A 22,492-nucleotide genomic window follows, 5' to 3' on the forward strand; every position below is an offset into this window, starting at 1 on the left:
AGTTGCAGTGCATCAGTACTGCACAGCTAGGCCTGTTTGCAGCTTTCGTATTCTTTGTTTCAGTCTGGAGTTAGCATTACAATACCGCTGTCAGCCTCCAACTGTACGTCAATAATTCCATAATTATTTACACCGCTCTGTGTCTGCTCTATTCGTAATCCACCATGCTGAGGGGTAGGGGTAGGGCTAGAGGATGTGGACACTGGTGAGGACGCGGAGGTCCAAGTGAGGGTGTGGGCACAGGCCAAGTTCCTGGTCCAGGTGAATCGCAGCCAGCTGCTGCGGGATTAGGATAGAGGCAAGTTTCTGCGGTCCCCAGCTTGATATCACATTCTTTGGGTCCACGTGGTAGACCTTTATTACAAACAGAGCAGTGTGAGCAGGTCCTGTCGTGGATGGCAGAAAATGCATCCAGCTATGTATTGACCACCCAGTCTTCTACGCCGTCCACTGCTGCAACTCTGAATCCTGTCGATGCTGCTCCTCCTTCCTCCCAGCCTCCTCACTCCATTAAAATGACACATTCTAATGAGCAGGCAGACTCCCAGAAACTGTTCTCGGGTCCCTGCCCTGAGTGGGAAAAACAGTTCCTCTCTCACCTGAGGAGTATGTCGTGACCGATGCCCAACCTTTGGAATATTCCCGGGGTCCGGGTGATGAGGCTGCGGACTTCTGGCAACTGTCTCAAGAGCTTTCAGTGGGTGAGGAGGACGATGATGATGAGACACAGTTGTCTATCAGTGAGGTAGTAGTAAGGGCAATAAGTCCAAGGGAGGAGCGCACAGAGGATTCGGATGAAGAGCCGCTGGACGATGAGGTGACTGACCCCACCAGGTTTGCTAAGCCAACTGAGGACAGGTCTTCAGAGGGGGAGGCAAGTGCAGCAGCACAGGTTGGAAGAGGCAGTGGGGTGGCCAGTGGTAGAGGCAGGGCCAGAGCGAAGAATCCCCCAACTGTTTCCCAAAGCACCCCCTCACGCCAAGCCACCGTGCAGAGGCCTAGGTGTCCAAAGGTGTGGATGTTTTTCAGTGAGAGCGCGGTCGACCGACGAACAGTGGTGTGCAACCTGTGTCACGCCAAGATCAGCCGGGGAGCCACCACTACCAGCCTCACAAAAACCAGCATGCGCAGGCATATGATGGCCAAGCACCCCACAAGGTGGAACGAAGGTCGTTCACCACCTCCGGGTCGCACCACTGCCTCTCCCCCTGTGCCCCAATTTGCCACTCAGATCCAATCCCCCTCTCAGGACACAGGCACGAGCGCCTCCCGGCCTGCACCCACACCCTTACCTCCGCTGTCCTCGACCCCATCCAGCAATGTCTCTCAGCGCAGCGTCCAGCTGTCGCTAGCGCAAGCATTGGAGCGAAAGCGCAAATACGCCACCACGCACCTGCACGCTCAAGCTTTAAACGTGCACATTGCCAAATTGATCAGCCTGGAAATGCTGCCGTACAGTCTTGTGGAAACAGAGGCTTTTAAAAACATGATGGTGGCGGCGGTCCCATGCTACTTGGTCCCCAGTCGCCACTATTTTTCCCGATGTCCCGTCCCAGCCCTACACCAGCACGTCTTCCGCAACATCAATCATGCCCTCACCAACGCGGTTACTGGCAAGGGCCACTTAACCACGGACACGTGGACAAGTACTGGCAGGCAGGGCCACTATATCTCCCTGACGGCACATTGGGTGAATTTGGTGGAGGCTGGGACCGAGTCAGAGCCTGGGACTGCACACGTCCTACCCACACCCAGAATAGCGGGTCCTTCCTCGGTTCTGGTATCTGCGGGGGTCTATGCCACCTCCTCTAAACCCTCCCCCTCCTCCTCCTACACAATCTCTACTTCTCAATTAAGAAGTGTGAGCAGCACGCCGCCAGCAGTCGGTGTGGTGGGGCTCAGCAGCACAGCAGTGGGCAAGCGTCAGCAGGCCATGCTGAAACTACTCAGCCTAGGTGACAAGAGGCACACAGCCCCCGAACTGTTGCAGGGTCTGATAGAGCAAACCGACCTCTGGCTTTCGCCGCTGAGCCTCCAACCTGGCATGGTCGTGTGTGACAACGGCCGTAACCTGGTGGCGGCTCTGCAGCTCGGCAGCCTCACACACGTGCCATGCCTGGCCAGGGTCTTCAATCTGGTAGTTCTGCGGTTTCTTAAAAACTACCCCCACTTGTCTGACCTGCTCGGCAAGGCGCGCCCGTCTGTGCACCTTACCGCAAGTCCACCACGGATGCTGCCACCCTGAGGACCCTGCAACATTGGTTTCATCTGCCAGAGCATCGGCTGCTGTGCAGCGGGGCAACACGGTGGAATTCTATGCTGCACATGTTGGCCAACCTCTATGAGCAGCGTAGAGCAATAGTGGAATACCAACTCCAACATGGGCAGCGTAGCGGTAGTCAGTCTCCCCAATTCTTTTTTTTTTTTATTATTATTTATTTATTTTTTTAAATCAGTTTTTATTGAGTTTTCATATATATTCCATACAGTAAAAGTTGCATATATGGCTTCAAAGTTGAGAAGGATACTCCTTTTGACAGAGTGTCCAGGGGGAGGGGGGGAGACGGTTTGTTCTCTTCTTAGTCTAGATATTTTTTGAAATTTCATGGGCTAGGAAATGGATCTCAGTTTCCTCCATGGAGTCCAGGTCTAGCCTCTCCAATTCTTTACCGAGGAGTGGGCCTGGATGGCAGACATCTGCCAGGTCCTCGGAAACTTTGAGGAGTCTACCCAGATGGTGAGCGGCGATGCTGCAATCATTAGCGTAACCATCCCGCTGCTATGCCTGCTGAGAAGTTCGCTGCAAGGCATAAAGGCCGACGCTTTGCGGTTGGAACAGGAGATGAGGGATGACAGTATGTTGCTTGATAGCCAGACCACCCTCATGTCTATATCTCAGCGGGTTTTGGAGGAGGAGTCGGAGGAGCAGGAGGAGGAGGAGGAGGAGGAGGGGGAAGAGACAGCTGGGCCCACAGCAGAGGGTTCCCATGCTGCTTGCCTCTCATCTGTTCAACATGTATGGCCTGTGTAGGGGGAGGAGGAGCCTGAAAGTCATCTTCCTAGTGAGGACAGCCATGACTTGCGTACTGGCACCCTGGCACACATGGCTGACTTCATGTTAGGCTGCCTTTCTTGTGACTCTTGCGTTACACGCATTCTGGCCAACACGGATTACTGGGTGTACACCCTTCTCGACCCACAGTACAAGGAGAACCTGTCCACTCTCATTCCCAAAGAGGAAAGGGGTACGAGAGATGCAATACCACAGGGCCCTGGTGGACAAAGTGATGCTAAACTTCCCATCTGATTCAGTTCCGAGGCCAAGTAGCAGGGGAGGTGCGGAGATCAGGCAGCATGTTCAGCGCAGGCAGGGGAACACTCTCCAAAACCTTTGCCAGCTTTATAGCTCCCCAGCAAGACTGCGTCACCACTCCCCAGTCAAGGCTGAGTCGGAGGAAGCACTGTAAAAAGATGGTGAGGGAGTACGTAGCCAATCGTACCACCGTCCTCCGTAATGCCTCTGCGCCATACAACCATTGGGTGTCAAAGCTGGACACGTGGCACGAACTTGCGCTGTATGCCCTGGAGGTGCTGGCTTGCCCTGCCACTAGCGTCTTGTCAGAGATGGTGTTTAGTGCAGCTGGGGGAATCATCACGGACAAGCGTACCCGCCTGTCAACTGCCAGTGCCGACATGCTTACACTCATAAAGATGAACAAAGCCTAGATTTCCCCATACTTCTCTTCTCCACTGGCGGAGAGCAGCGGACCTAAAGATTCTTTTCGCTGCAACCACAGATAAAAGCACTCTTCTCTATCACCGGGAAAATGGAGCATTTAGCTTTGTCAATCTGTCTCTGACATTAGTCCTCCTCCTGCCACTCCTCCTCCAGAAACAACATGTCATCGCGCTGAATGGCCAATTTTTCTGCGGCCCAAAAGGCTCATACAGCAATGTTTTTACATTTTTTCTAAGTTTTAAAAGTATTGATACTTTAAGATGAACCAATTGTTTCAACAGAGCTACCTAAAGGCTCTGTTACAAATTATGCAACAGTGAGTTGTATATTTCAAAAAATATTTCTGGGTTTTACCTGCCCTCTCGGTTGATACATTTTTCATAGGTACACTTGTACTATTGGTACACCTATTTTACGGGCCCACGCCTACACTCTTATCTAACTAATTTTTCCGGCCTTCACCTACGCTCATGGTACCCCAATGTTTCAGAGGTTGGCCTATACTATTACTACAGAAATGTTACTGGGGTCTGCCTGCCTATACTTCTGCTACAAGAAAGTTACAGGGGTCTGACTATATTGCTGCCACTTAAATGTTACAGCGGTCTGCCTATACTGCTCCCACATAAATGTTACAGGGGTCTGCCTACACTTCTGCCACGTAGATGTGACAGGGTTCTGCCTATACTGCTGCCACATTAATTTTACAGGGGTCTGCCTATACTGCTGCCACAAGGATGCTACTGGGGTCTGCCTATACTGCTGCCACGTAAATGTTACAGGGGTCTGTGTATACTTCTGCTACAAAAATGTTACTGGGCTCTGCCTATACTGCTGCCACTTAAATGTTACAGTCGCCTGCCTATACTTCTGCCACGTAAATGTTACAGGGGTCTACCTATACTGCTGCCACAAGGATGTTACTGGGATCTGCCCATACTTCTGCTACAGAAATGTTACTGAGATTTGTCTATGCTGTTACTACAAAAATGTTACAGGGGTCTGCGTATACTTCTGCTACAAAAATGGTACTGGGTTTTGCCTATGCTTCTGCTACAGAAATGTTACAGGGGTCTGCCTATACTTCTGCTACAGAAATGTTACAGGGGTCTGCTTATGCTGCTGCGACAGAAATGTTACTGGGGTCTGCCTATGTTTCTGCTACACAAATGTTACCGGGGTCTGCGTATACTGCTGCTACATAAATATTACTGGGGTCTGCCTATACCGTTACTACAGAAATGTTACTCGGCTCTATCTATACTGTTACTACAGAATTGTTACTGGGGTCTGTCAATACTGTTACTACTGAAATGTTACTAATACTGGGCTCTGCCTATACTGCTGCTACTGAAATGTTATAGGGGTCTGCCTATACTGCTGCTACACAAATGTTACAGGGATCTGCCTATACTGCTGCTACATAAATGTTACTGGGGTCTGCCTTGACTGTTACTACAGAAATGTTACTCGGCTCTGCCTATACTGTTACTACAGAAATGTTACTGGGCTCTGTCTATGCTGTTACTACTGAAATTTTACAAATACTGGGCTCTGCCTATACTGCTGCTACTGAAATGCTACAGGGGTCTGCCTATACTGCTGCTACACAAATGTTACAGGGGTCTGCCTATACTACTGCTACTGAAATGTTACAGAGGTCTGACTATACTGCTGCTACATAAATGTTACTGGGGTCTGCCTATACTGTTACTACATAAATGTTACTGGGGTTTGTCTATACTGTTAATACAGAAATGTTACTAATACTGGGCTCTGCCTATACTGCTGCTACTGACATGTTACAGAGGTCTGACTATACTGCTGCTACATAAATGTTACTGGGGTCTGCCTATACTGTTACTACATAAATGTTACTGGGGTTTGTCTATATTGTTACTACAGAAATGTTACTAATACTGGGCTCTGCCTATACTGCTGCTACTGAAATGTTATAGGGATCTGCCTATACTTCTGCTACTGAAATGTTATAGGGGTCTGTCTATACTGCTGCTACATAAATGTTACTGGGGTCTGTCTATACTGTTACTACAGAAATGTTACTTGGGGTCTGTCTATACTGTTACTACAGAAATGTTACAGGGGTCTTCCCATACTTCTGCTACAAAAAATGTTACAGGGGTCTGTCTATACTGCTGCTACAGAAATGTTACAGGGGTCTGCCTATACTGCTGATACACAAATGTTACAGGGGTCTGCCAATGCTGCTGCTACATAAATGTTACTGGGGTCTGCCTATACTTATGCCACGTAAATGTTACAGGGGGTCTGCTTATACTTCTGCTACAGAAATGTTACAGGGGTCTGCCTATACTTCTCCTAATGAAATGTTACTTGGGTCTGTCTATACTGTTACTACTGAAATGTTACTGGGGTCTCCCTAGACTTCTGCAACATAACTGTTACTGGGGTCAACTTATACCTTTGCTACAGGAATATTAAAGGGGTCGGTGTATACTATGGGTGCACTAAGTCTTCCCATCCCGGTATTTTACCTATCTGGCCCCCCAAAAAAACCCAGACTGAATAGGGCATGGATTGTGGGCTGAGGCCAACATGTATTTTCTCTCACGTTACCACAGCTATCCGGGGCACTGCAATGGGACAAACAAGAAGAGCGATACAGCACTAATGAGACGTGCACAGCTACGCTAGCACCGGAGTCTGCTCTATGCCCGCGATTGCTGAGGGTTTGTGCAGAGGCCTTAGTCCTCGGTGCAGCGAAAGTCTGCCATGTTTGGGCACTCTGATTTTCTTTATGTGTACTGTCTTAAAGTTCCTTGGACCCACCCATGCTGTGGGTGCACACAGACTTTCCATAGAGGTGTTTTACCTGTCTGTCCCCAAAACACTGACAGACTTGGGTAGGGTGCAGAGTGCAGATTGTTTACCCCCCATTGTCGATGAGGTATCCGACACCCAAACAGAATGAGTAGTGTGTGGACACATGGAGTCCCCATTGCTATGTCACTCGCAGCACCTTGGGCCACACAAGGTGTTTGCTGGTACGGAGGCAGACCCAGGGCCCGCTCACATACTTCCCACACCGAGATGTGTAGAAGTGCTGGGCTGGCACCTAAGTCCCCTTTATGACCACGTTTGCAGCTCCTGATGGAGGTGGCACAGGATTGGAATGAAGATCAAACGTCAATTTCTCATCGATTCTCAACAGCATTGTGGGCCATCGCTCCCCCCCCCTTCTTTTTAAAGAGGGTCACTACCTGGCCCTGCCAACTTTCTGCAGTGTGTATCTCTGGTTCCTTCTCATGGCAGACGCACTTATAAATAGACATGAGGGTGGTGTGGCTATGAAGCCAGCGTGTGGCATGAGGGCAGCTGAAGGCTGCGCAGGGACACTTTTGTGTGTGCTGTGGACGCAGGGTCGTGCGGTGGGTTGGGCAGCATGCAACCCAGGAGAAGAGGCAGCGGTGTGTCCCGCAGGCAGTGCTTGTGCTTGGTTGGAGGTAGTGTGGTGCTTAGCTAAGGAGTGCCTTGCTAATGAGGGTTTGTCCGAAGTAAAAATTGTTAGGGTGGGCACACTCTTGCCACTATTGTGGCTTAATAGTGGGACCTCGGAACCTGAGATGCAGCCCTACATGTAGCCCCTCGCCTGCCCTATCCGTTTCTGTGGCGTTTCCATCACTTTCATTGGTTTTCCAGATTTTCACAAGTGAAAACCTGAGCAGAGTATCGGTCATATACAAAAATGCTCGAGTCGCCCATTGACTTCAATGGGGCTTCGTTACTCGAAACAAACTCTCGACATCGCGGAAAGTTTGACTCGAGCAACGAGCACCCAAGCATTTTGGTGCTCGCTCATCTCTAATAGCTTTTTATTACATTTTTCTTGGAGACGGGGAGACCAAAGTGCAATTCTGGCATTGTGTATTTTTCTTTCTGATGACCTTTATCATGCAGGATAATAGTGGATAAATACTTTGATAAGTCAAACACACCGCAATTTGTGGGAACTCCTTCTCACCCAGAACTTAAGTTTACGTCCTGTGTCGGGAAGGGGTTAGTTAAGGGTAATATGTAATTGCTTTCCCAGCGCTTCACTCATTTCAATGGGACAGTCAAGATACCAAAGTGGGTATTTCTGTCTCAGCGGTGAGACACTAACCGATCTGCAAGTTATTGTCTATGCTGCGGATATCCTGTGGATAGGGAAGAGCTTGTTTTATCTGGTAAAACCCTGATAAAGTTAATGGGAATAAAAATCAAATGCACTAATTTGGCCTCCAATATGTCCCTAAAAGATGAAGGTGATGGAGGTTCTTCTTCAATGAATGGACATCATGCTTGTTCTTTTATCTCCAGAAGTGGAGAATAACAAGAGGATTAAACACAAATAACCTCGATGCAGATGCTGCCCCTGGACTGATTTGAGCCGAGAGGTCCAGCACTGCAAAGCAACAGTGCTAACAACCGAACCACCACACTTGCTCTTTCTTCTTCAGAGGAGGAAAATGGGGAGAAGAGTAAACAGAAGGAAAATTAAAAATGCATACATATGTTGCCCTGAGCTAGTTTTGAACTTTGGACTCCATCACTGCAAGACGACATTGCTAAAAAGTGAGCAACCAAGCTCCTTCCTCCTCCACGTTCTTTGCTTTCTGTAGGAGTAGACGAAGAAAAAGGAGAAGAAGCCAAAGATCTTTTTATTCTCCTTCATCTCCTGCTTCTCTTCCTCCTTCTTCTTCCACTTCTTCACTTTCTTTTTCTCTGGTTCCTAGGTTCAAGTCTTACCAAGGACAACATCTGTATAGAGTTTTTATGTTTTATTTGCATTTATTCTTCTTGTTCTTCTCCTTCTGTGGAGCAGAAAGGACAAGTGTGGTGCTCAGTTGTTAGTACTGTTGTCTTTTAGTGCTGGAGTTGCAGGTTCAAACCTGACCAAGAGCAACACCTGAATAGAGTTTTTCAAAGTTCATGTGAATGCTGTCCTTGATGAGATTTGAACCTGGGATCTCTACATGGTAAAGAAATAATGCTAAGCACTCAGTCAAGGGAAAGACATTTTTTCAGGGATTTTCAGAAAAACTTGGGTCAGGTTGATCTGATCTGATTTAGTGAAAATTGGCTCCGTTTCATCACCCAGTGGATCACGATGTGCAACGCTAATTCTGAGACCCTTAGGTCTCTTCATGAAGTGCTTCATCCGGGATGAATCTGTTCCCAAACAATTCATTTTCTGCCAATCCTGTCATTATTTTCTGTGTTCCATTTCCATCTCCGCCATAAGAAGTAGCGCGGTATATTGGATGATGTGTTAGACAGGTTATTTTGTGTGTTATATTTCAACAAGAAACTTCCTTTCTTCCTCAGGTCTAATGGCCAACACAGCAATGTCCAAGAGATTCCTGGCTCTTACCGTTATTATTTTTCTGACCTCTGTCTCCCATCACACATTAATAAAGGTAATTATAATGTGGATTGTTTTACTAAAGATGACTATGTGTTGTGTGGCTGTGGAGTGCGCAGAGAAACCGGAGGCATGAAGACACAGTTTACAGTATTTACTGTTAAAGGACCACTTCCCCAAATACATTTTTCCATGTCTGCCCCCTCATTTGACTAGCTCTCACACTTCGGAGGTCTACTCTATGTATTCCAGGCACTTCTATGCAGAGCGGCCTCCTGCCAGCCGCCATCCTGACAGTTAGGGCTCATTCACATAGATAGATGCTGGCAGCATAATATGCACCTATTTTTCACACGCATAATATGCGGTGCTAACAGCCCATTGATTTCTATTGGGCCATAAACACTCATAATGAGCACCAATACAGGCTATGGAGATTTAATATCCACAGCAAATATACATGTACATGCTTATTTGGTGAGTACTGTGTATTTCACGGGCGTGAAAAATATGCATGTAATGAGCAGGACACATAAGCCCATGTGAGTGAGCCCTTGGATGTTTTACTTTCTGTTTCACATATTTCCCATAATGCAATCAGCCCCTCCATTACCTGGAGTCATACCATACTTCTTTCCAAAGGGGGGGGGGGCAGTTTAACCTGCCTTTTTACGTCCTGCTTTGGTGGGCTTTAATCCTCACGGCCGTAAAAACACGCTCACTCTGAGCATTAAAGCCCTGCAGGCCGTGGATGTGACAGCTCACTGCTGTCGGTTGCCAGAAGTAGCTGACAACCTGGAGCTGTGATAGGGGGCTGGGACATCCGACCCCTGGTCACGCGATTGCAGCTATCCAATGGATAACAGCGATCGCATTAAAGTAAATAGAAAGTAAAAAATAGTTAGTTTCAGCTCCGCTCACGTATCAAATCCATGAGGGAAACTGAGAGCACTCACCCCCATCCTCCACGATGTCCTGTGGCGTTCTGGTGTTCCAGGACCTGACTCTATATACTGCGCATGTGCGCCAGATGACATTAAGTCACGCACACGCGTAGAAGTTGGGGAGGCCTGGAAAATTTAATATCACTCTGCTACTGGCTAGTATGTGTAGCCGAGAACAGGGTGATGTCACAAGGCACCACTGTATGCGATTCCTGTCACATGATCGCCATTATCCAATGGGTAATTTGAATTAAACAAAGCAAAGCAGAAGGAAAAAATTATGATTTCATTTTTTTGGCAATCGTGTCATTTTAAAAACAGTTCTTCTTGTACAGCACACATATGAATAAAGACTTGCACCCCAAAATGGATCCCACTGTTTGTCCTGTTTTTAGAAATATACCTATTGTGGCCCTAATATTATGTCCATATCCACAACGGGGCCCAAAATTAAAGGAGCAGCCGATGGCATTCAGAACAGACAGGGATTTAGGCCCCATTGCCCAATTGTAGAGCCCGTGAGCAGCCAAAACAATGGAGAACCTCCACAAATGACCCCATTTTGAAGACTAGACCCTTTAATGAATTCATCTAGGGGTGTACTGAGTATTTTGATCACACAGTATTTGAATGAATGTCAGCAAAACAGAAGGAAATGATCACGATTTTCATTTTTGTGGGCAATTGTGTCAATTTAAGAACTGTTTTTTTGTACAGTACACATATGAATGAAAACTGTCACCACAAAATGGATACCCCCGTTTGTCCCGTGTTCAGAAACATACCCATTGTGACCCAAATCTGCTTACAGGACACATGGCTAGGCACATAATGGAGGTAACACCCATTGGATTTAAGGGCACAATTGAATAAATTCCAGGCCCCATTGACTTTAGGATTGACTTCCTAAAAATAATCCCCCCCCCCCTGCCATCCCCATTTTTTGGCATTCCTTAAATCTTAGATAAAAGTAATAATGTAAACCGCGTTTTATGTCTGAAAACGGGGGTAATTATGGAGGCTTGTTAGTATGGGCACATGAGGGCAAGAAAATCGTGTATCCCTCCTTCTCCCATGCTTCTTTGGGGGTATTTCGTGACCTCAGCGTCAGGGATGGGGTGTAAAAAGTGGCGCTCTGTGAGTCTCCGTAAGCTTGATGAGGTGCGGCGGTCTCACACAGAAGGCACTCAACAAGCTGCTCCTGGAACTGCAAGAAGGCGAGCGTTCCTGGTGCTTCTTGTAAATGACGTATTACAGGTAGTGCTCTGAATAATGCTGGGTTCACATGTGGCCGTATGTGGAATCCGCTTGCGTAGGCCCGAAGCGGTTCCCAGCTGTGAGCCCGGCTGTGGCGCTGCGTACGGCCGCGTAATGTACTGCACATAACTGTGTACTCACACAGGCAATCATGCGCAGTACACCGTTTTTTGTTTGTATTTCCCACGCTGTCGCTTAGAGATGACCCGGGTACCCGCAGCTCGTACACAATGTATTGGCATATGGGCTGCGGGTATATCCGCGGTCATAGAGCACAATGGGCTCTAGGTCGCTGATATCCGCGGTAAAATATAACATGCTGTGTTCTGTTTTCTGCGAGTGGATTACGTAATTCTGACCTGCTAATTGGGGGGAATTGTGTAATCCAATGCATGTGATTGATCCGTGGATTACCGCTGATCAAACGCATGCAGAATCCATCATTCCTATCCGGTCATGTGAGATCGGCCTAATGTTAGATCGCTACTTTTTTATCAAGTGACCAGGGACTGCTCAACGAAGCCACCGTTGGACGCCGAAAGCAAGGACATTTCAAATTTCCTGGGCTCCCCGGCTCCTGCGAATGACTCCAGCATTTTGCCAGTGGGCGCATGCGTAGAAGCTGGAAGGATCCATGGAGGATAATCGCATCTGGATTCAAATGCGGAAGCCTCTGAGAAGATGTTTCATCTCTTCTCACCGATCACATCGGTGAGGGGAGATGAAACTTCCACTTTTAAAAAAACTCTTACGTGATCGCCATTATGCCCATGGCGATCACGTGACCAGTAACCGCATGCCGCGCTCCCCGTGACATCTCCAGGCTCTTGGCTACCTTTGGCAGCCAGGAGCAGGTAGATTTTAAATTTCCTGGGCAATCCTTCACTTTTGCGCATGCGTCCACCATCATGCTGATGGACACATGCACAGAAGCCGGGGTAAGGTCCGTGGATCAACATCCCATCAGGGGACAAATCCAGGGTTCTTGGGTACGTAATTTCATCTCCCCTTACGGATACGATCTGTAAGGGGAGATGAAACTTTAACTTTTTAAACTTTTTTTTTTTTAACTTTTTAACTTTCTATGGATAACGGTGATCATGTGACTGGGCACTGCATACAGCGGTCCCCAGTCATATCCCCCTGTGCTTGGCTATCTCTAGGAGATTTTGAATTTGCTGGGCTCACTGGCCTTCTGCGCATGCGCATCGGTGCATGCGCAGAAGCCAGCTGCCAGTCCCGAGAGTGGCGGGAGGACATGGAGGAAGGGGGTTAGTATTTTCACCTTCCCTCATGGATCCGATCCATGAGGGGAGGTATAACTTTGACTTTTTAAAAAACTTTTATTCACTTTTCCGTGATCGCCGTTAATTAATTGGATAACGGCGATCACGGTTTCGGGGACCGCTTACATACAGGAGCCAGGAGATTTTAAATTTCCTGCAGCTCTGGGCCTTCTTCAGGGCCGGCTTCAGGGCCCGAAGGACCATAACAGTAGGGAACAGTGCGGCGGATGGGGGTGAGTATTCTCAGCTGGCCCTATGGATCCGATCCTTGAGGACAGCTAAATCTTTAAAAACTTTTTTGCACTTTTATGCGATCGGCCTCCCCGCAGCCCGGGATGACAGTTCCATGCTGTTGGCTACCTGCGGACACCGACAGCATGGAGCTGTCACGTCCAGAGCCCACGTGGCATTAATCCCTGCAGGACACCTGTTTTTACGTCCTCAGGGATTAAGGCCCACTTGGGTTTATTTTGGTATTAACAGCCATCTCAGTCCTTGTAGTTCAATAAGATGGCCTCAATTAGTGGTTCGGGTACCCTGCGCTTCTTGGGGGGTACTCTCCACTAAACAACAGAATGGGTGCTGGTAACATAAGTCCCAAGCTTAAAACAATGGTGGTTGATCACTCCAAGGTTGAAGTTCAGTCCTAATTGCTCTTAAGTGTGCACACTGTACTCCTGTCTCAGAGACCGGTCTCTACGTGCAATTATTGTTTAAAAGGTACCTTTCATCTGCCTAAAGCACCATAACTAACACATGGTACTATTAGGGCAGGTGAAAGGGTGTTGGGTACTGTATATTTCATACTCGGCCCCTTCCTGGTTCCAGCCGACTTCACAGACGAGCACTACGAGAACCAGGAAATGGGTGAGTATGAAAAGTACAGCCCCCAGCTCGGTGTCACCTGCCCTAACAGCGCCACAAGTCAGTTCATAGTGCTTTAGGCAGGTAACAGGTTCTCTTTTGAAGGGGTATCTTGGTTACACAAAGGTGCTGTCAAATGAATACTAATCAAATGTTTAAAGTTTGATTAAAGTTAAAGTTTGTAATGTGGTTCTGCTTTGTATTTTGTGTCTGCAGCTCTATAAACCCTTCCCTTCTCCCCGCACTTCACAAGTGTTTATCCCCAGGTTACCCTGGATATGACCTGTAGGCATTCCGGCACTACAGGTCGGGGGTCCTTCAGTAAAAATGACTAGGGACTGTTTTCTTTTCTATTCAGCTCTTGGAACCAGATTGCTGACTAATAGGATGGCAGAGATAAGAGGGGCACACACAGGAAGGAAGGACAGAGCAGGAAATTGTGGTAAACATAGTTTCAAGTTGCAGTTAACAGGTATCCAATCTGTCTCTTCTCCTTTGCAGTTTCATCCCATTGCTTCTAGTCTTTCCTTGTACAGATGAGAATAGGGCTGATCCCTCTGCCCTTTGACGGCCCTTCAGATATTTGTAGACAGCTATTAAGTCTCCTCTCAGCCTTCTTTTTTGCAAGCTAAACATTCCCAGATCCTTTATCCGTTCCTCATAGGACATGATTTGCAGACCGCTCACCATTTTGGTATTTCTTCTGTGCAGTTGCTCCAGTTTGTCTATGTCTTTTTTAAATTGAGATGCCGAGAACTGGACCCAGTATTCCAGATGAGGTCTGGCTAAGGAAAAGTAGAGGAGATAATGACCTCATGTGATCTAGACTCTATGCTTCTCTTATTACATCCCAGAATTGTGTTTGCCTTTTTGGCTGCTGCATCACATTGTTGACTCATGTTCAGTCTATGATCTTCTAGTATACCAGTGTGTTTCACATGTGCTGCTGCTTAGCCCAATTCCTCCCATTCTGTATGTGCTTTTTTCATTTTTCTTGCCCAGATGTAGGACTTTGCATTTCTCCTTGTTAAATACCATGCTGTTAGTTGCCGCCCACTGTGCAAGCTTTTCTAGATCTTTTTGAATACTCTCCCTCTCTTCCTAGTGTTAGCTATCCCTCCTAGCTTTGTGTCATCAGCAAATTTGATCAGTTTCCCATCAATTCCCTCCTCCAGATCATTTATAAAAATGTTGAACAACACTGGGCCTAGGACGGAGCCTTGTGGTATTCCACTTGATGCATTCTTCCACTTGGATGTGCAGCCATTTATGACCACTCTTTGAGTATGATCACTCAGCTAGTTGTGAATCCACCTAACAGTTGCCTTGTCAATCCTATATTTGGTCATTTTCTCAATAAGGATGCAATGAGATACTTTGTCAAATGCTTTACTAAAGTCAAGATATAATATATCCACCGCATTTCCCTGATCAACCCAGTCAGTGATTCTGTCAGAGAAGGAAATAAGATTAGCCTGGCATGACTTGTTTGTTACAAACCCATGCTGGCTCTGGTTAATTACTCCATTCTCATCCAAGTACTTGCATACATGCTGTTGAATAAATTTGTTCAAAGATCTTTCCCGGTATAGAAGTCAGGCTCACAGGCCTGTAGTTTCCTGGATCCACCTTTCTCCCTTTTTTAAAGATAGGGACAACATTTGCCCTTTTCCAATCTTCTGGGACTTCCCCTGTTCTCCAGGAATTTTCAATGGTTATGGCGAGTTGTTCAGCAATTACCTCTGCTGCTTCCTTTACTATCCTAGGATGTAATTCATCTGGACCTTAAGACTTGAATTCATTTAAGTTAGCAATGTGTTCCCTCACCATCTATCTGATCATAGATAGCCTGCATTCTTTTATTCTCCCAGTAGCACAGGGAAGTTCAGTTGATGTTCCATCTACTTTCTGTGAGAAAACAGATACAAAATAGGAATTTAAAAGTTCGGTCTTCTTAAAGGGGTTGTCCCGCGGCAGCAAGTGGGTCTATACACTTCTGTATGGCCATATTAATGCACTTTGTAATGTACATTGTGCATTAATTATGAGCCATACAGAAGTTATAAAAAGTTTTATACTTACCTGCTCCGTTGCTGGCGTCCTCGTTCCCATGGAGCCGACTAATTTTCGCCCTCCGATGGCCAAATTAGCCGCGCTTGCGCAGTCCGGGTCTTCTTCTTTTCTGAATGGGGCTCCGTGTAGCTCCGTGTAGCTCCGCCCCGTCACGTGCCGATTCCAGCCAATCAGGAGGCTGGAATCGGCAATGGACCGCACAGAAGCCCTGCGGCCCATGGAGACAGAGGATCCCGGCGGCCATCTTCAGCAGGTGAGTATGAAGACGCCGGACCGCCGGGATTCAGGTAAGCGCTGTGCGGGTTGTTTTTTTAATCCCTGCATCGGGGTTGTCTCGCGCCGAACGGGGGGGGGGGGGGGGGGTTAAAAAAAACAAAACCCGTTTCGGCGCGGGACAACCCCTTTAACATCATTCTTAACCAATTCACCATTTTCATCCTGTAAACATCTAATAGCTTCTTTGACTTTTCTTTTGCCTTTGACCCCCCAAATCCTTTTTTATCGCTTTTGGCCTCTGTTGTAAGCCTCAATTCATTATTAGCTTTTTCTTTTCTGACACTTGCTCTACAGTTTCTGCAGACCTCATTATATTCTTCTTTAGATATTCCCCCTCTTTCCATTTGATAAACACATTTTTCTTCCTTTTTAAGTTGTGTGTTCATCCATCCTGGACTCTTAAAATGCTTTATATTCTTCCTTCTTTTAGGGATTGTTAAAGATTGTGCTTTGAGAATCTCATTTCACAATATTTCCCAACCTTCTTGGACATTTCTGTCCTTAAGAACATCCGGTCATTGGATTCTTTCTACCCTCTTTCTGAGTTCATTAAAATCTGCCTTTCTGAAATCCAACCTTGAGGTCTGAGTTTTCTCAGGTCTTTCTCCCCTTGTTATCCAACATCCAAGGATATCATGATCGCTGCCTCCTAAGGTCCCAGCCACCCTTACTTCCTCAACCATTCCCTCCATGTTGGTAAGACTTAGGTCCCAGATAGCAGATCCCCTTGTTTTCTCTTCTCTATTGCTAAGCCAGTGGATATGAGTTGCTCTGGTTTTTTTTAATATGTGGGTCTTCTAAGCTGTTGAAGGAATAAATAATCTGTACTACTAAGAAGTCAGGAGCGTGGAAGTCTTTTACTGCCTAGGCAGTTTATTTCTTCTTGCAGCTCACTGGACTACTGCTTGGAATAACTGCCTGGACCAACTGTCACCTCGCAGCATGTGCACGATTTTTATTTTATTTTCCCTCGTGCACTGCTCTGGTGTAACCAGGCAATGGGTGCTCTAATCACAGGCTTCCATGCTCCTGTCACCTCATGGCTTGACAGCCAATCAGGTTACTCGGCTCATCTGTGCTGCTGTCCTATCAGAAATAAATGTGCCAGCAACTAATGAGAATTAACTGGTTGCCTAGTGGATAAATAATAGCTCAGTTGCAGGGCAGGTTAACTACAGCTTGCCCTTCAGAAACTGAACGCCAACAAATAATGGCAAAGCCGCTTTTGTAGGACCCATTTATGGACCACTACAATGGGTCTCAGTAAAGTTTTGGGTGTGAACGGCCTGAAGGTTCCTGTACTTAGGGTAGGTAGGTGGGTCTGGCGAGCTGCTAGAGTGCTTGACTGAGAAAAAGAGGAGATTATGGTCCAAAAGCGGGAGAGGAGAGTTAGTGAAATGAGAAGCAGAGCAGAGATGGAGGAATACCAGATCCAGAGTATTGCCATTCTTGTGAGTTGTGAGACCAAGGGAGGAGGTGAGTGATAAAAGCTGAGTGGCAGATGGGGAGATGGGGTCATTAGTGGGGATGATAAAGTTGCCTAAGATAAGGGTTGGGATTTTGCAGGATAGCAAGTAGCACTGTGACCAATCAGAGGCAGCTCTCAGCTGTCATTCCATAGCTGAGTGCTGCCTCTGATTGGTCACCATGCTCAGTCAATCAGAGGCAGCTCTGAAGGCAGTGCTGAAAGCACCTTGGAGCAGTGCAGGGAGAAGACCCAGCTGAATGCACCTGATACCCGGCAGCTGCGGAGAGGTGAGTATATTTTTTCATTTTTCTTTAACACATTTTAGGGATGATTTTTAGGAAAGTGCTTATATTTAAAACCCTTCCACGAAAATCACTGCAGGGCTTGCCGGCAGCCCATTTCTTTCAAAGGAGCCGGCTGTAGGTCCAGCTCCATTTAATTAAATGGGAGAACATCGCACTCCTGTGTCACAGCTGTGCCAGAGGATCGCGATCTTCACTGTAAGTTCTCAATGGGTTTGGCGCTGCTACCCCCGGCCCTATTGAGGACAAAGTTAAACCCCTGGATGTGACAGCATCGAGGGGTTTTACATCCAAAAAAGACAAATGCATTTTAAAATCTGCTGCCCTATATTTACCGCTGCACATTTTTGTACACAGGTAAATATCGGGCATATGACTGCTTCCATTGAAAAGCATTGGTTGAGGATGCCGCCAGGGAAAAGAAAATGTATAGGCGAATAAGCAAAATGCTGCAGAGAAAGAAATCACCATGCATATCATTATACTTCAATAGCTTCCTCAGCGGTAACTATGTAATACCTGCAATCCAATAAATATAGTGTGAACATGATATTAATCATCTTCACCAGCATCCCGGTGGGTGGAAGTGACGCAAAATACAGAATGAGATAAAGGTTTAGTATGAAGCACACTTATCAAAGAACATTTTTGATCCAGTCCTTGGATTAGCCCTTAAAGTCACTGGAATGGCGCACACAAAGGCATTATTGAACACATGCATGAATGATCATATGATGCATATGGCCATAAATTCCATCACTACCGGTCCCAGCAGCATGATCTCCACACAGCCCATATGAAATGATAGCTGATATGGCACATGCATCACAAATGATAACAAAAGCCACTCTCAAATCAATGTGTTATATTTCCCAAAATGTGATTGCTCCCAGTAGGAAAAACCAAGTAACCTTGTAGATATGATACCTTTTAATGGCTAACAAAAATGCATGATGTTGATGCAAGCTTTCAAACTTTAACTCTCAGTCCTTTATCAAGGCATAATGAAATGGATCCTAAGAGGCATGCATATTTATACACAGATACTTATGACAAGGCACATACATGGATTTGAATAATTTGCACTTAAAAGAATAGTGAAGTGAAGGTTTTATAGTCCCTGAATTAGTGTTGGGGGGATACCAGGTCAGCAGTGTTATCTCTGCTATAGATTTCTCATACTTCCCACTCACGCATAAATCCTCATGAATAATTTAACCCTATATTAAAAGTGTCAAAAGTTGTTATGAATTTATATTCCCAAATTTTTCTATGGTTTTGTGACTTGAAGTTGCCTTTCAATATCATAACTTTCATATCTTCTATGTTGTGTCTATGACTAGAGCATAGAGAAAACACTAATTCAGGAGCCATAAAACTTTCACTCCCTTATCAGTAACGTCTTACAGATGGTTGTATTTCTGTGCTAGGATTCACTAAAGGCCCATTTACACGAGACGAATGTCAAGAAAATGATGCCCGACACTCGTCCCTGCACATACTCGCTCCCATGCTGCTGGGTTCATTAATTTAATACAATAGTCTGAGCTGAGAATGTTCCAATGAGGACACAATCATTTTCTCCGATCTTTTCACTTGTTATTCTATGTTGTAATAAATCTTAAATCGAATCCACAAATTTTTCTGATTGGGTTGCAACAATTCCCGTTGATCTTTGGAACAAGCCCCTCGGTAGGCAGTTGATAGCAATTTGCATGGGTATCCTTTGATTTTTTTTTGATGTTATCAAAATGGGTGAAAATCCTTCATATGAGGTGAAAACTGTCAAATTTTAATAGACTGTTTGTGGCAGTTTCTTTGCAAAAAAAAGAACTCGAAAGATGACCTCAATCAATACATAACTTGAGATATGCAGGTAATTACATGGTTACCCCTGAGGAAGCTGTCAGAGTATAGGGATACACGTGGGGATTTCCTCCTGTGCAGCCCTTTGCTTATTTGGCTATACATTTTCTTCTCTCTGGCATCCCCAACCTTTATCATGGGGTTCAGTAACTTCATGTTTCTCTATACTGGATGTCATATTATATTAATAAATTGTTTTATATTTCATTTCTACATTTTATTTTAATTTGCCCTTTATTTCTTATGGTGTATTTTACATTTTATAATTAGTAGTTTTTTTTTTGTTTTTGCACTACAGACATTTTTTGTATACCTTATGGGGTGTATGTTGACCCTTCATAATTGCCAATTTGGGAGAATAGCCTTAATTTCTATTTATTCATGATATATTGCTCTTGGCTGCATGGATTCACTTGCTCCATATTGTGACGGTAGTAATGGTCAATGTTTTTATGCTTGTTTCTAGTGTTTTGTCAATAAAATATACATTTGTTTCTTTATTTTGGGTGTGAGCTTTTTCTATTTTTGCTCTTCTTTGACACAATGGTGATTGTTATAGCCCATCCCTACTGAGTAACAGTGAATTGTGTATTCAGACACAATAGTTGGAGTAACAGTGTTGTGTTCGGCTGACTGCAGTGTCTGATGGTCAAAATGATTTCTGACATCCTTATCTGAAAACTGTTGGTGACAAGTTGTTTCTGTCCACATGATCATATGATTCACAGCGTTACAATAGGTGGTGCCATAGTGCTTTTGTTACATCTTCCCATTTGCATGTTTCCCAAAGAAGAATGGATTGCCTTATAAGTTTCCCTACACCTTCTAGATGCTTTCTATAAGGAGAGATGATACCCTTCCTGACTCACATCTATGGGCCTCTCACTAGCTGAGCCAGAAACCTGCACACTGATGCGGGGCGATCATCCTGAAACAGCTGTCTGTGCATGGTCACCTTCTTATGGAGAAGATTCTGAGTTTGGTTCCTAATTCCCAGTCATTGTAACAAGACTTTTTAAAAAGTCTGACATTGACTTAAAGGAATGCTGCCTTCCAATAGATAAAGAAATTGTTTCATCTTCCCATTTATGAGAAAACCCCATGTGGCGGGCAGTGAGAAATCCTAACCCCAGCTAGTCTAGCACTGATGAATGGCCTCGTTGGTAGTCGCTCAGATCGCTGGATTTTCCATTTAATGTGCATTCACACTGAAACTGATTGGCGGAAAACTTGTAACTTTATGCTGCACTCTGAGGTCACAATGATCATTTCCATAGAGGGAAGCACCAAAGTGGTCTTTAATAAAGGGGCCATTCGGTGTAGATTAATGTCTATGTTTACTCAGTACATTTATTTTGCAAAAGTTTGCGCTATTTAGGACTAAAATAAATTATTTTAATATCTCTGCAGTGAAATGTTTTTGGACAGTCAGAGGATGTGCGGAATAGGATAGAAATCTAAAATGCTTTACTGTTTCAGTATTTCAGACCAGCGATTCCCATGATGTGTTCAACTACAGAGGTCCAACGTGCATCCAAAATTCAAATGACCATAGAGAAAATCTTCATTCAGATAGATCAAAGGATTCCCAAGATAAACATCACTGATAAATCGAAAGCAACCAGTGCAAAAAATAGCAAAGTCTACTTAAACAACCCAAAGGACAGTTATTGTGTCGGAGACCATTTAACCGTTCAGGTAGACGTGTATGATTACTTGGGGAAGAAGAAAACATATGGAGGAGACTATCTAAGAGCAAGAATATCAACACCAGAGCTTGTGGCGGGATCCTCAGGAAGGATTGAGGATTTCAATAATGGAACCTATCACATCCATTTTATATTGTTCTGGGAAGGGAAAGTTAATATTAATGTGCTTCTAATGCATCCAAGTGAAGTGGCATCAGCCTTGTGGACTTCTAGAAATGAATGGCATGGCTATGTAGACCATTTAGGGAAGTTCACAAAACCAGGGGAACAGAGTGAGGTGATATGTGGATTTGATCTGGACAAAAAGCAAGGACTGTGTGAGTATAAAGATGTGCGAGATGAAGAATTATTTTATTGTGTCAGACATCAGAATTTCAGTTGTGAATCTCTGAGTGAAGTGAAGAGTTGGTGGAGAAATGACAGGACGTTACTCACTCCAGTTCAGAAGAGCTTATTTGACAAGTAAGTGCACGACTTTAGAAAATGAAGATTGTCTTTGATTGCATGGGATACACTTACACTTATGTGAAAGCATTAAGATGATCTGGGTTATACTTGTTATTCAGGGGTTAATACAGTATAGTCTGAAGGTCATAAGGCGGAGTAAGCTGGACTGAACTCTCCTTTATGCTGGGGTTTGAGTATTTCCTGGAGACCATCTTTTGTTATTGAATCTGCAGTCCTTACTCATATAAAAAGTAGTTAATATATGCACACGTCACATTATGTATTCATTCATCAGCACTAAACTTTCGTAATGATTTGCTACCTTTGAGGCATTGTCTCTGGTGATTGGACAACTCTACCTTTCTTTGTTCTACTTTACATGTCACGCAAAAAACAAGCCATCACAGAGCTCAGTCCTTGGTAAAAAAAAAAAAAAATATGTGACTTTGAACGCGGCGATAATTTCCAAATAATAGTAAATCAAAATTTCCAAAAGGAGGGTTTTCATTTTGCAAAATTGAAAAAAAATATAATTGTAATTTTGGAACCATTGTAATTGTACCAACCCACAAAAAAAATTAGGATGTCATTTTTGCTTTATAAAAAAAACTTTGGCAGAATTTGTCTTTTTCTTCCTGCCCTCCAAACAAAATTAATAAAAGTTATGCAATACATTATATGTACACAAAATACAAAACTACAGTTCCCATACAATACAACACTACTCTCAAACGTGCCCTAGATGAAGCGGCGCCCCTCGTGACTCAAGACATCCGATGCAGACCGCGGCATCCATGGCTCACGTCTCACACACGCTTCATCCGGTGGTGCTCTATGTGTGCTGAAGGCTGTGGAGAAAGTCACAAAAGTCCACA

General features: G+C 45.2%; 1 protein-coding gene across 2 annotated transcripts in view; it reads left to right on the forward strand.

The window, feature by feature from the left end:
• LOC136631773 (NXPE family member 1-like) overlaps window positions 1-22,492 on the forward strand; it is a 301,785-nt gene that overhangs the window by 202,445 nt on the left and 76,848 nt on the right. For both annotated transcript variants that reach the window (XM_066606108.1, XM_066606106.1), the window contains 2 exons: window positions 9,089-9,180; window positions 20,941-21,632. In XM_066606108.1, coding sequence (XP_066462205.1) covers window positions 9,094-9,180; window positions 20,941-21,632 — 779 coding nt within the window. In that variant the 5' untranslated portion in view covers window positions 9,089-9,093. The remainder of the gene's footprint in view (window positions 1-9,088; window positions 9,181-20,940; window positions 21,633-22,492) is intronic.

Source organism: Eleutherodactylus coqui, chromosome 6 (assembly GCF_035609145.1).
Source record: "Eleutherodactylus coqui strain aEleCoq1 chromosome 6, aEleCoq1.hap1, whole genome shotgun sequence".
NCBI classification, from domain to species: domain Eukaryota; kingdom Metazoa; phylum Chordata; class Amphibia; order Anura; family Eleutherodactylidae; genus Eleutherodactylus; species Eleutherodactylus coqui.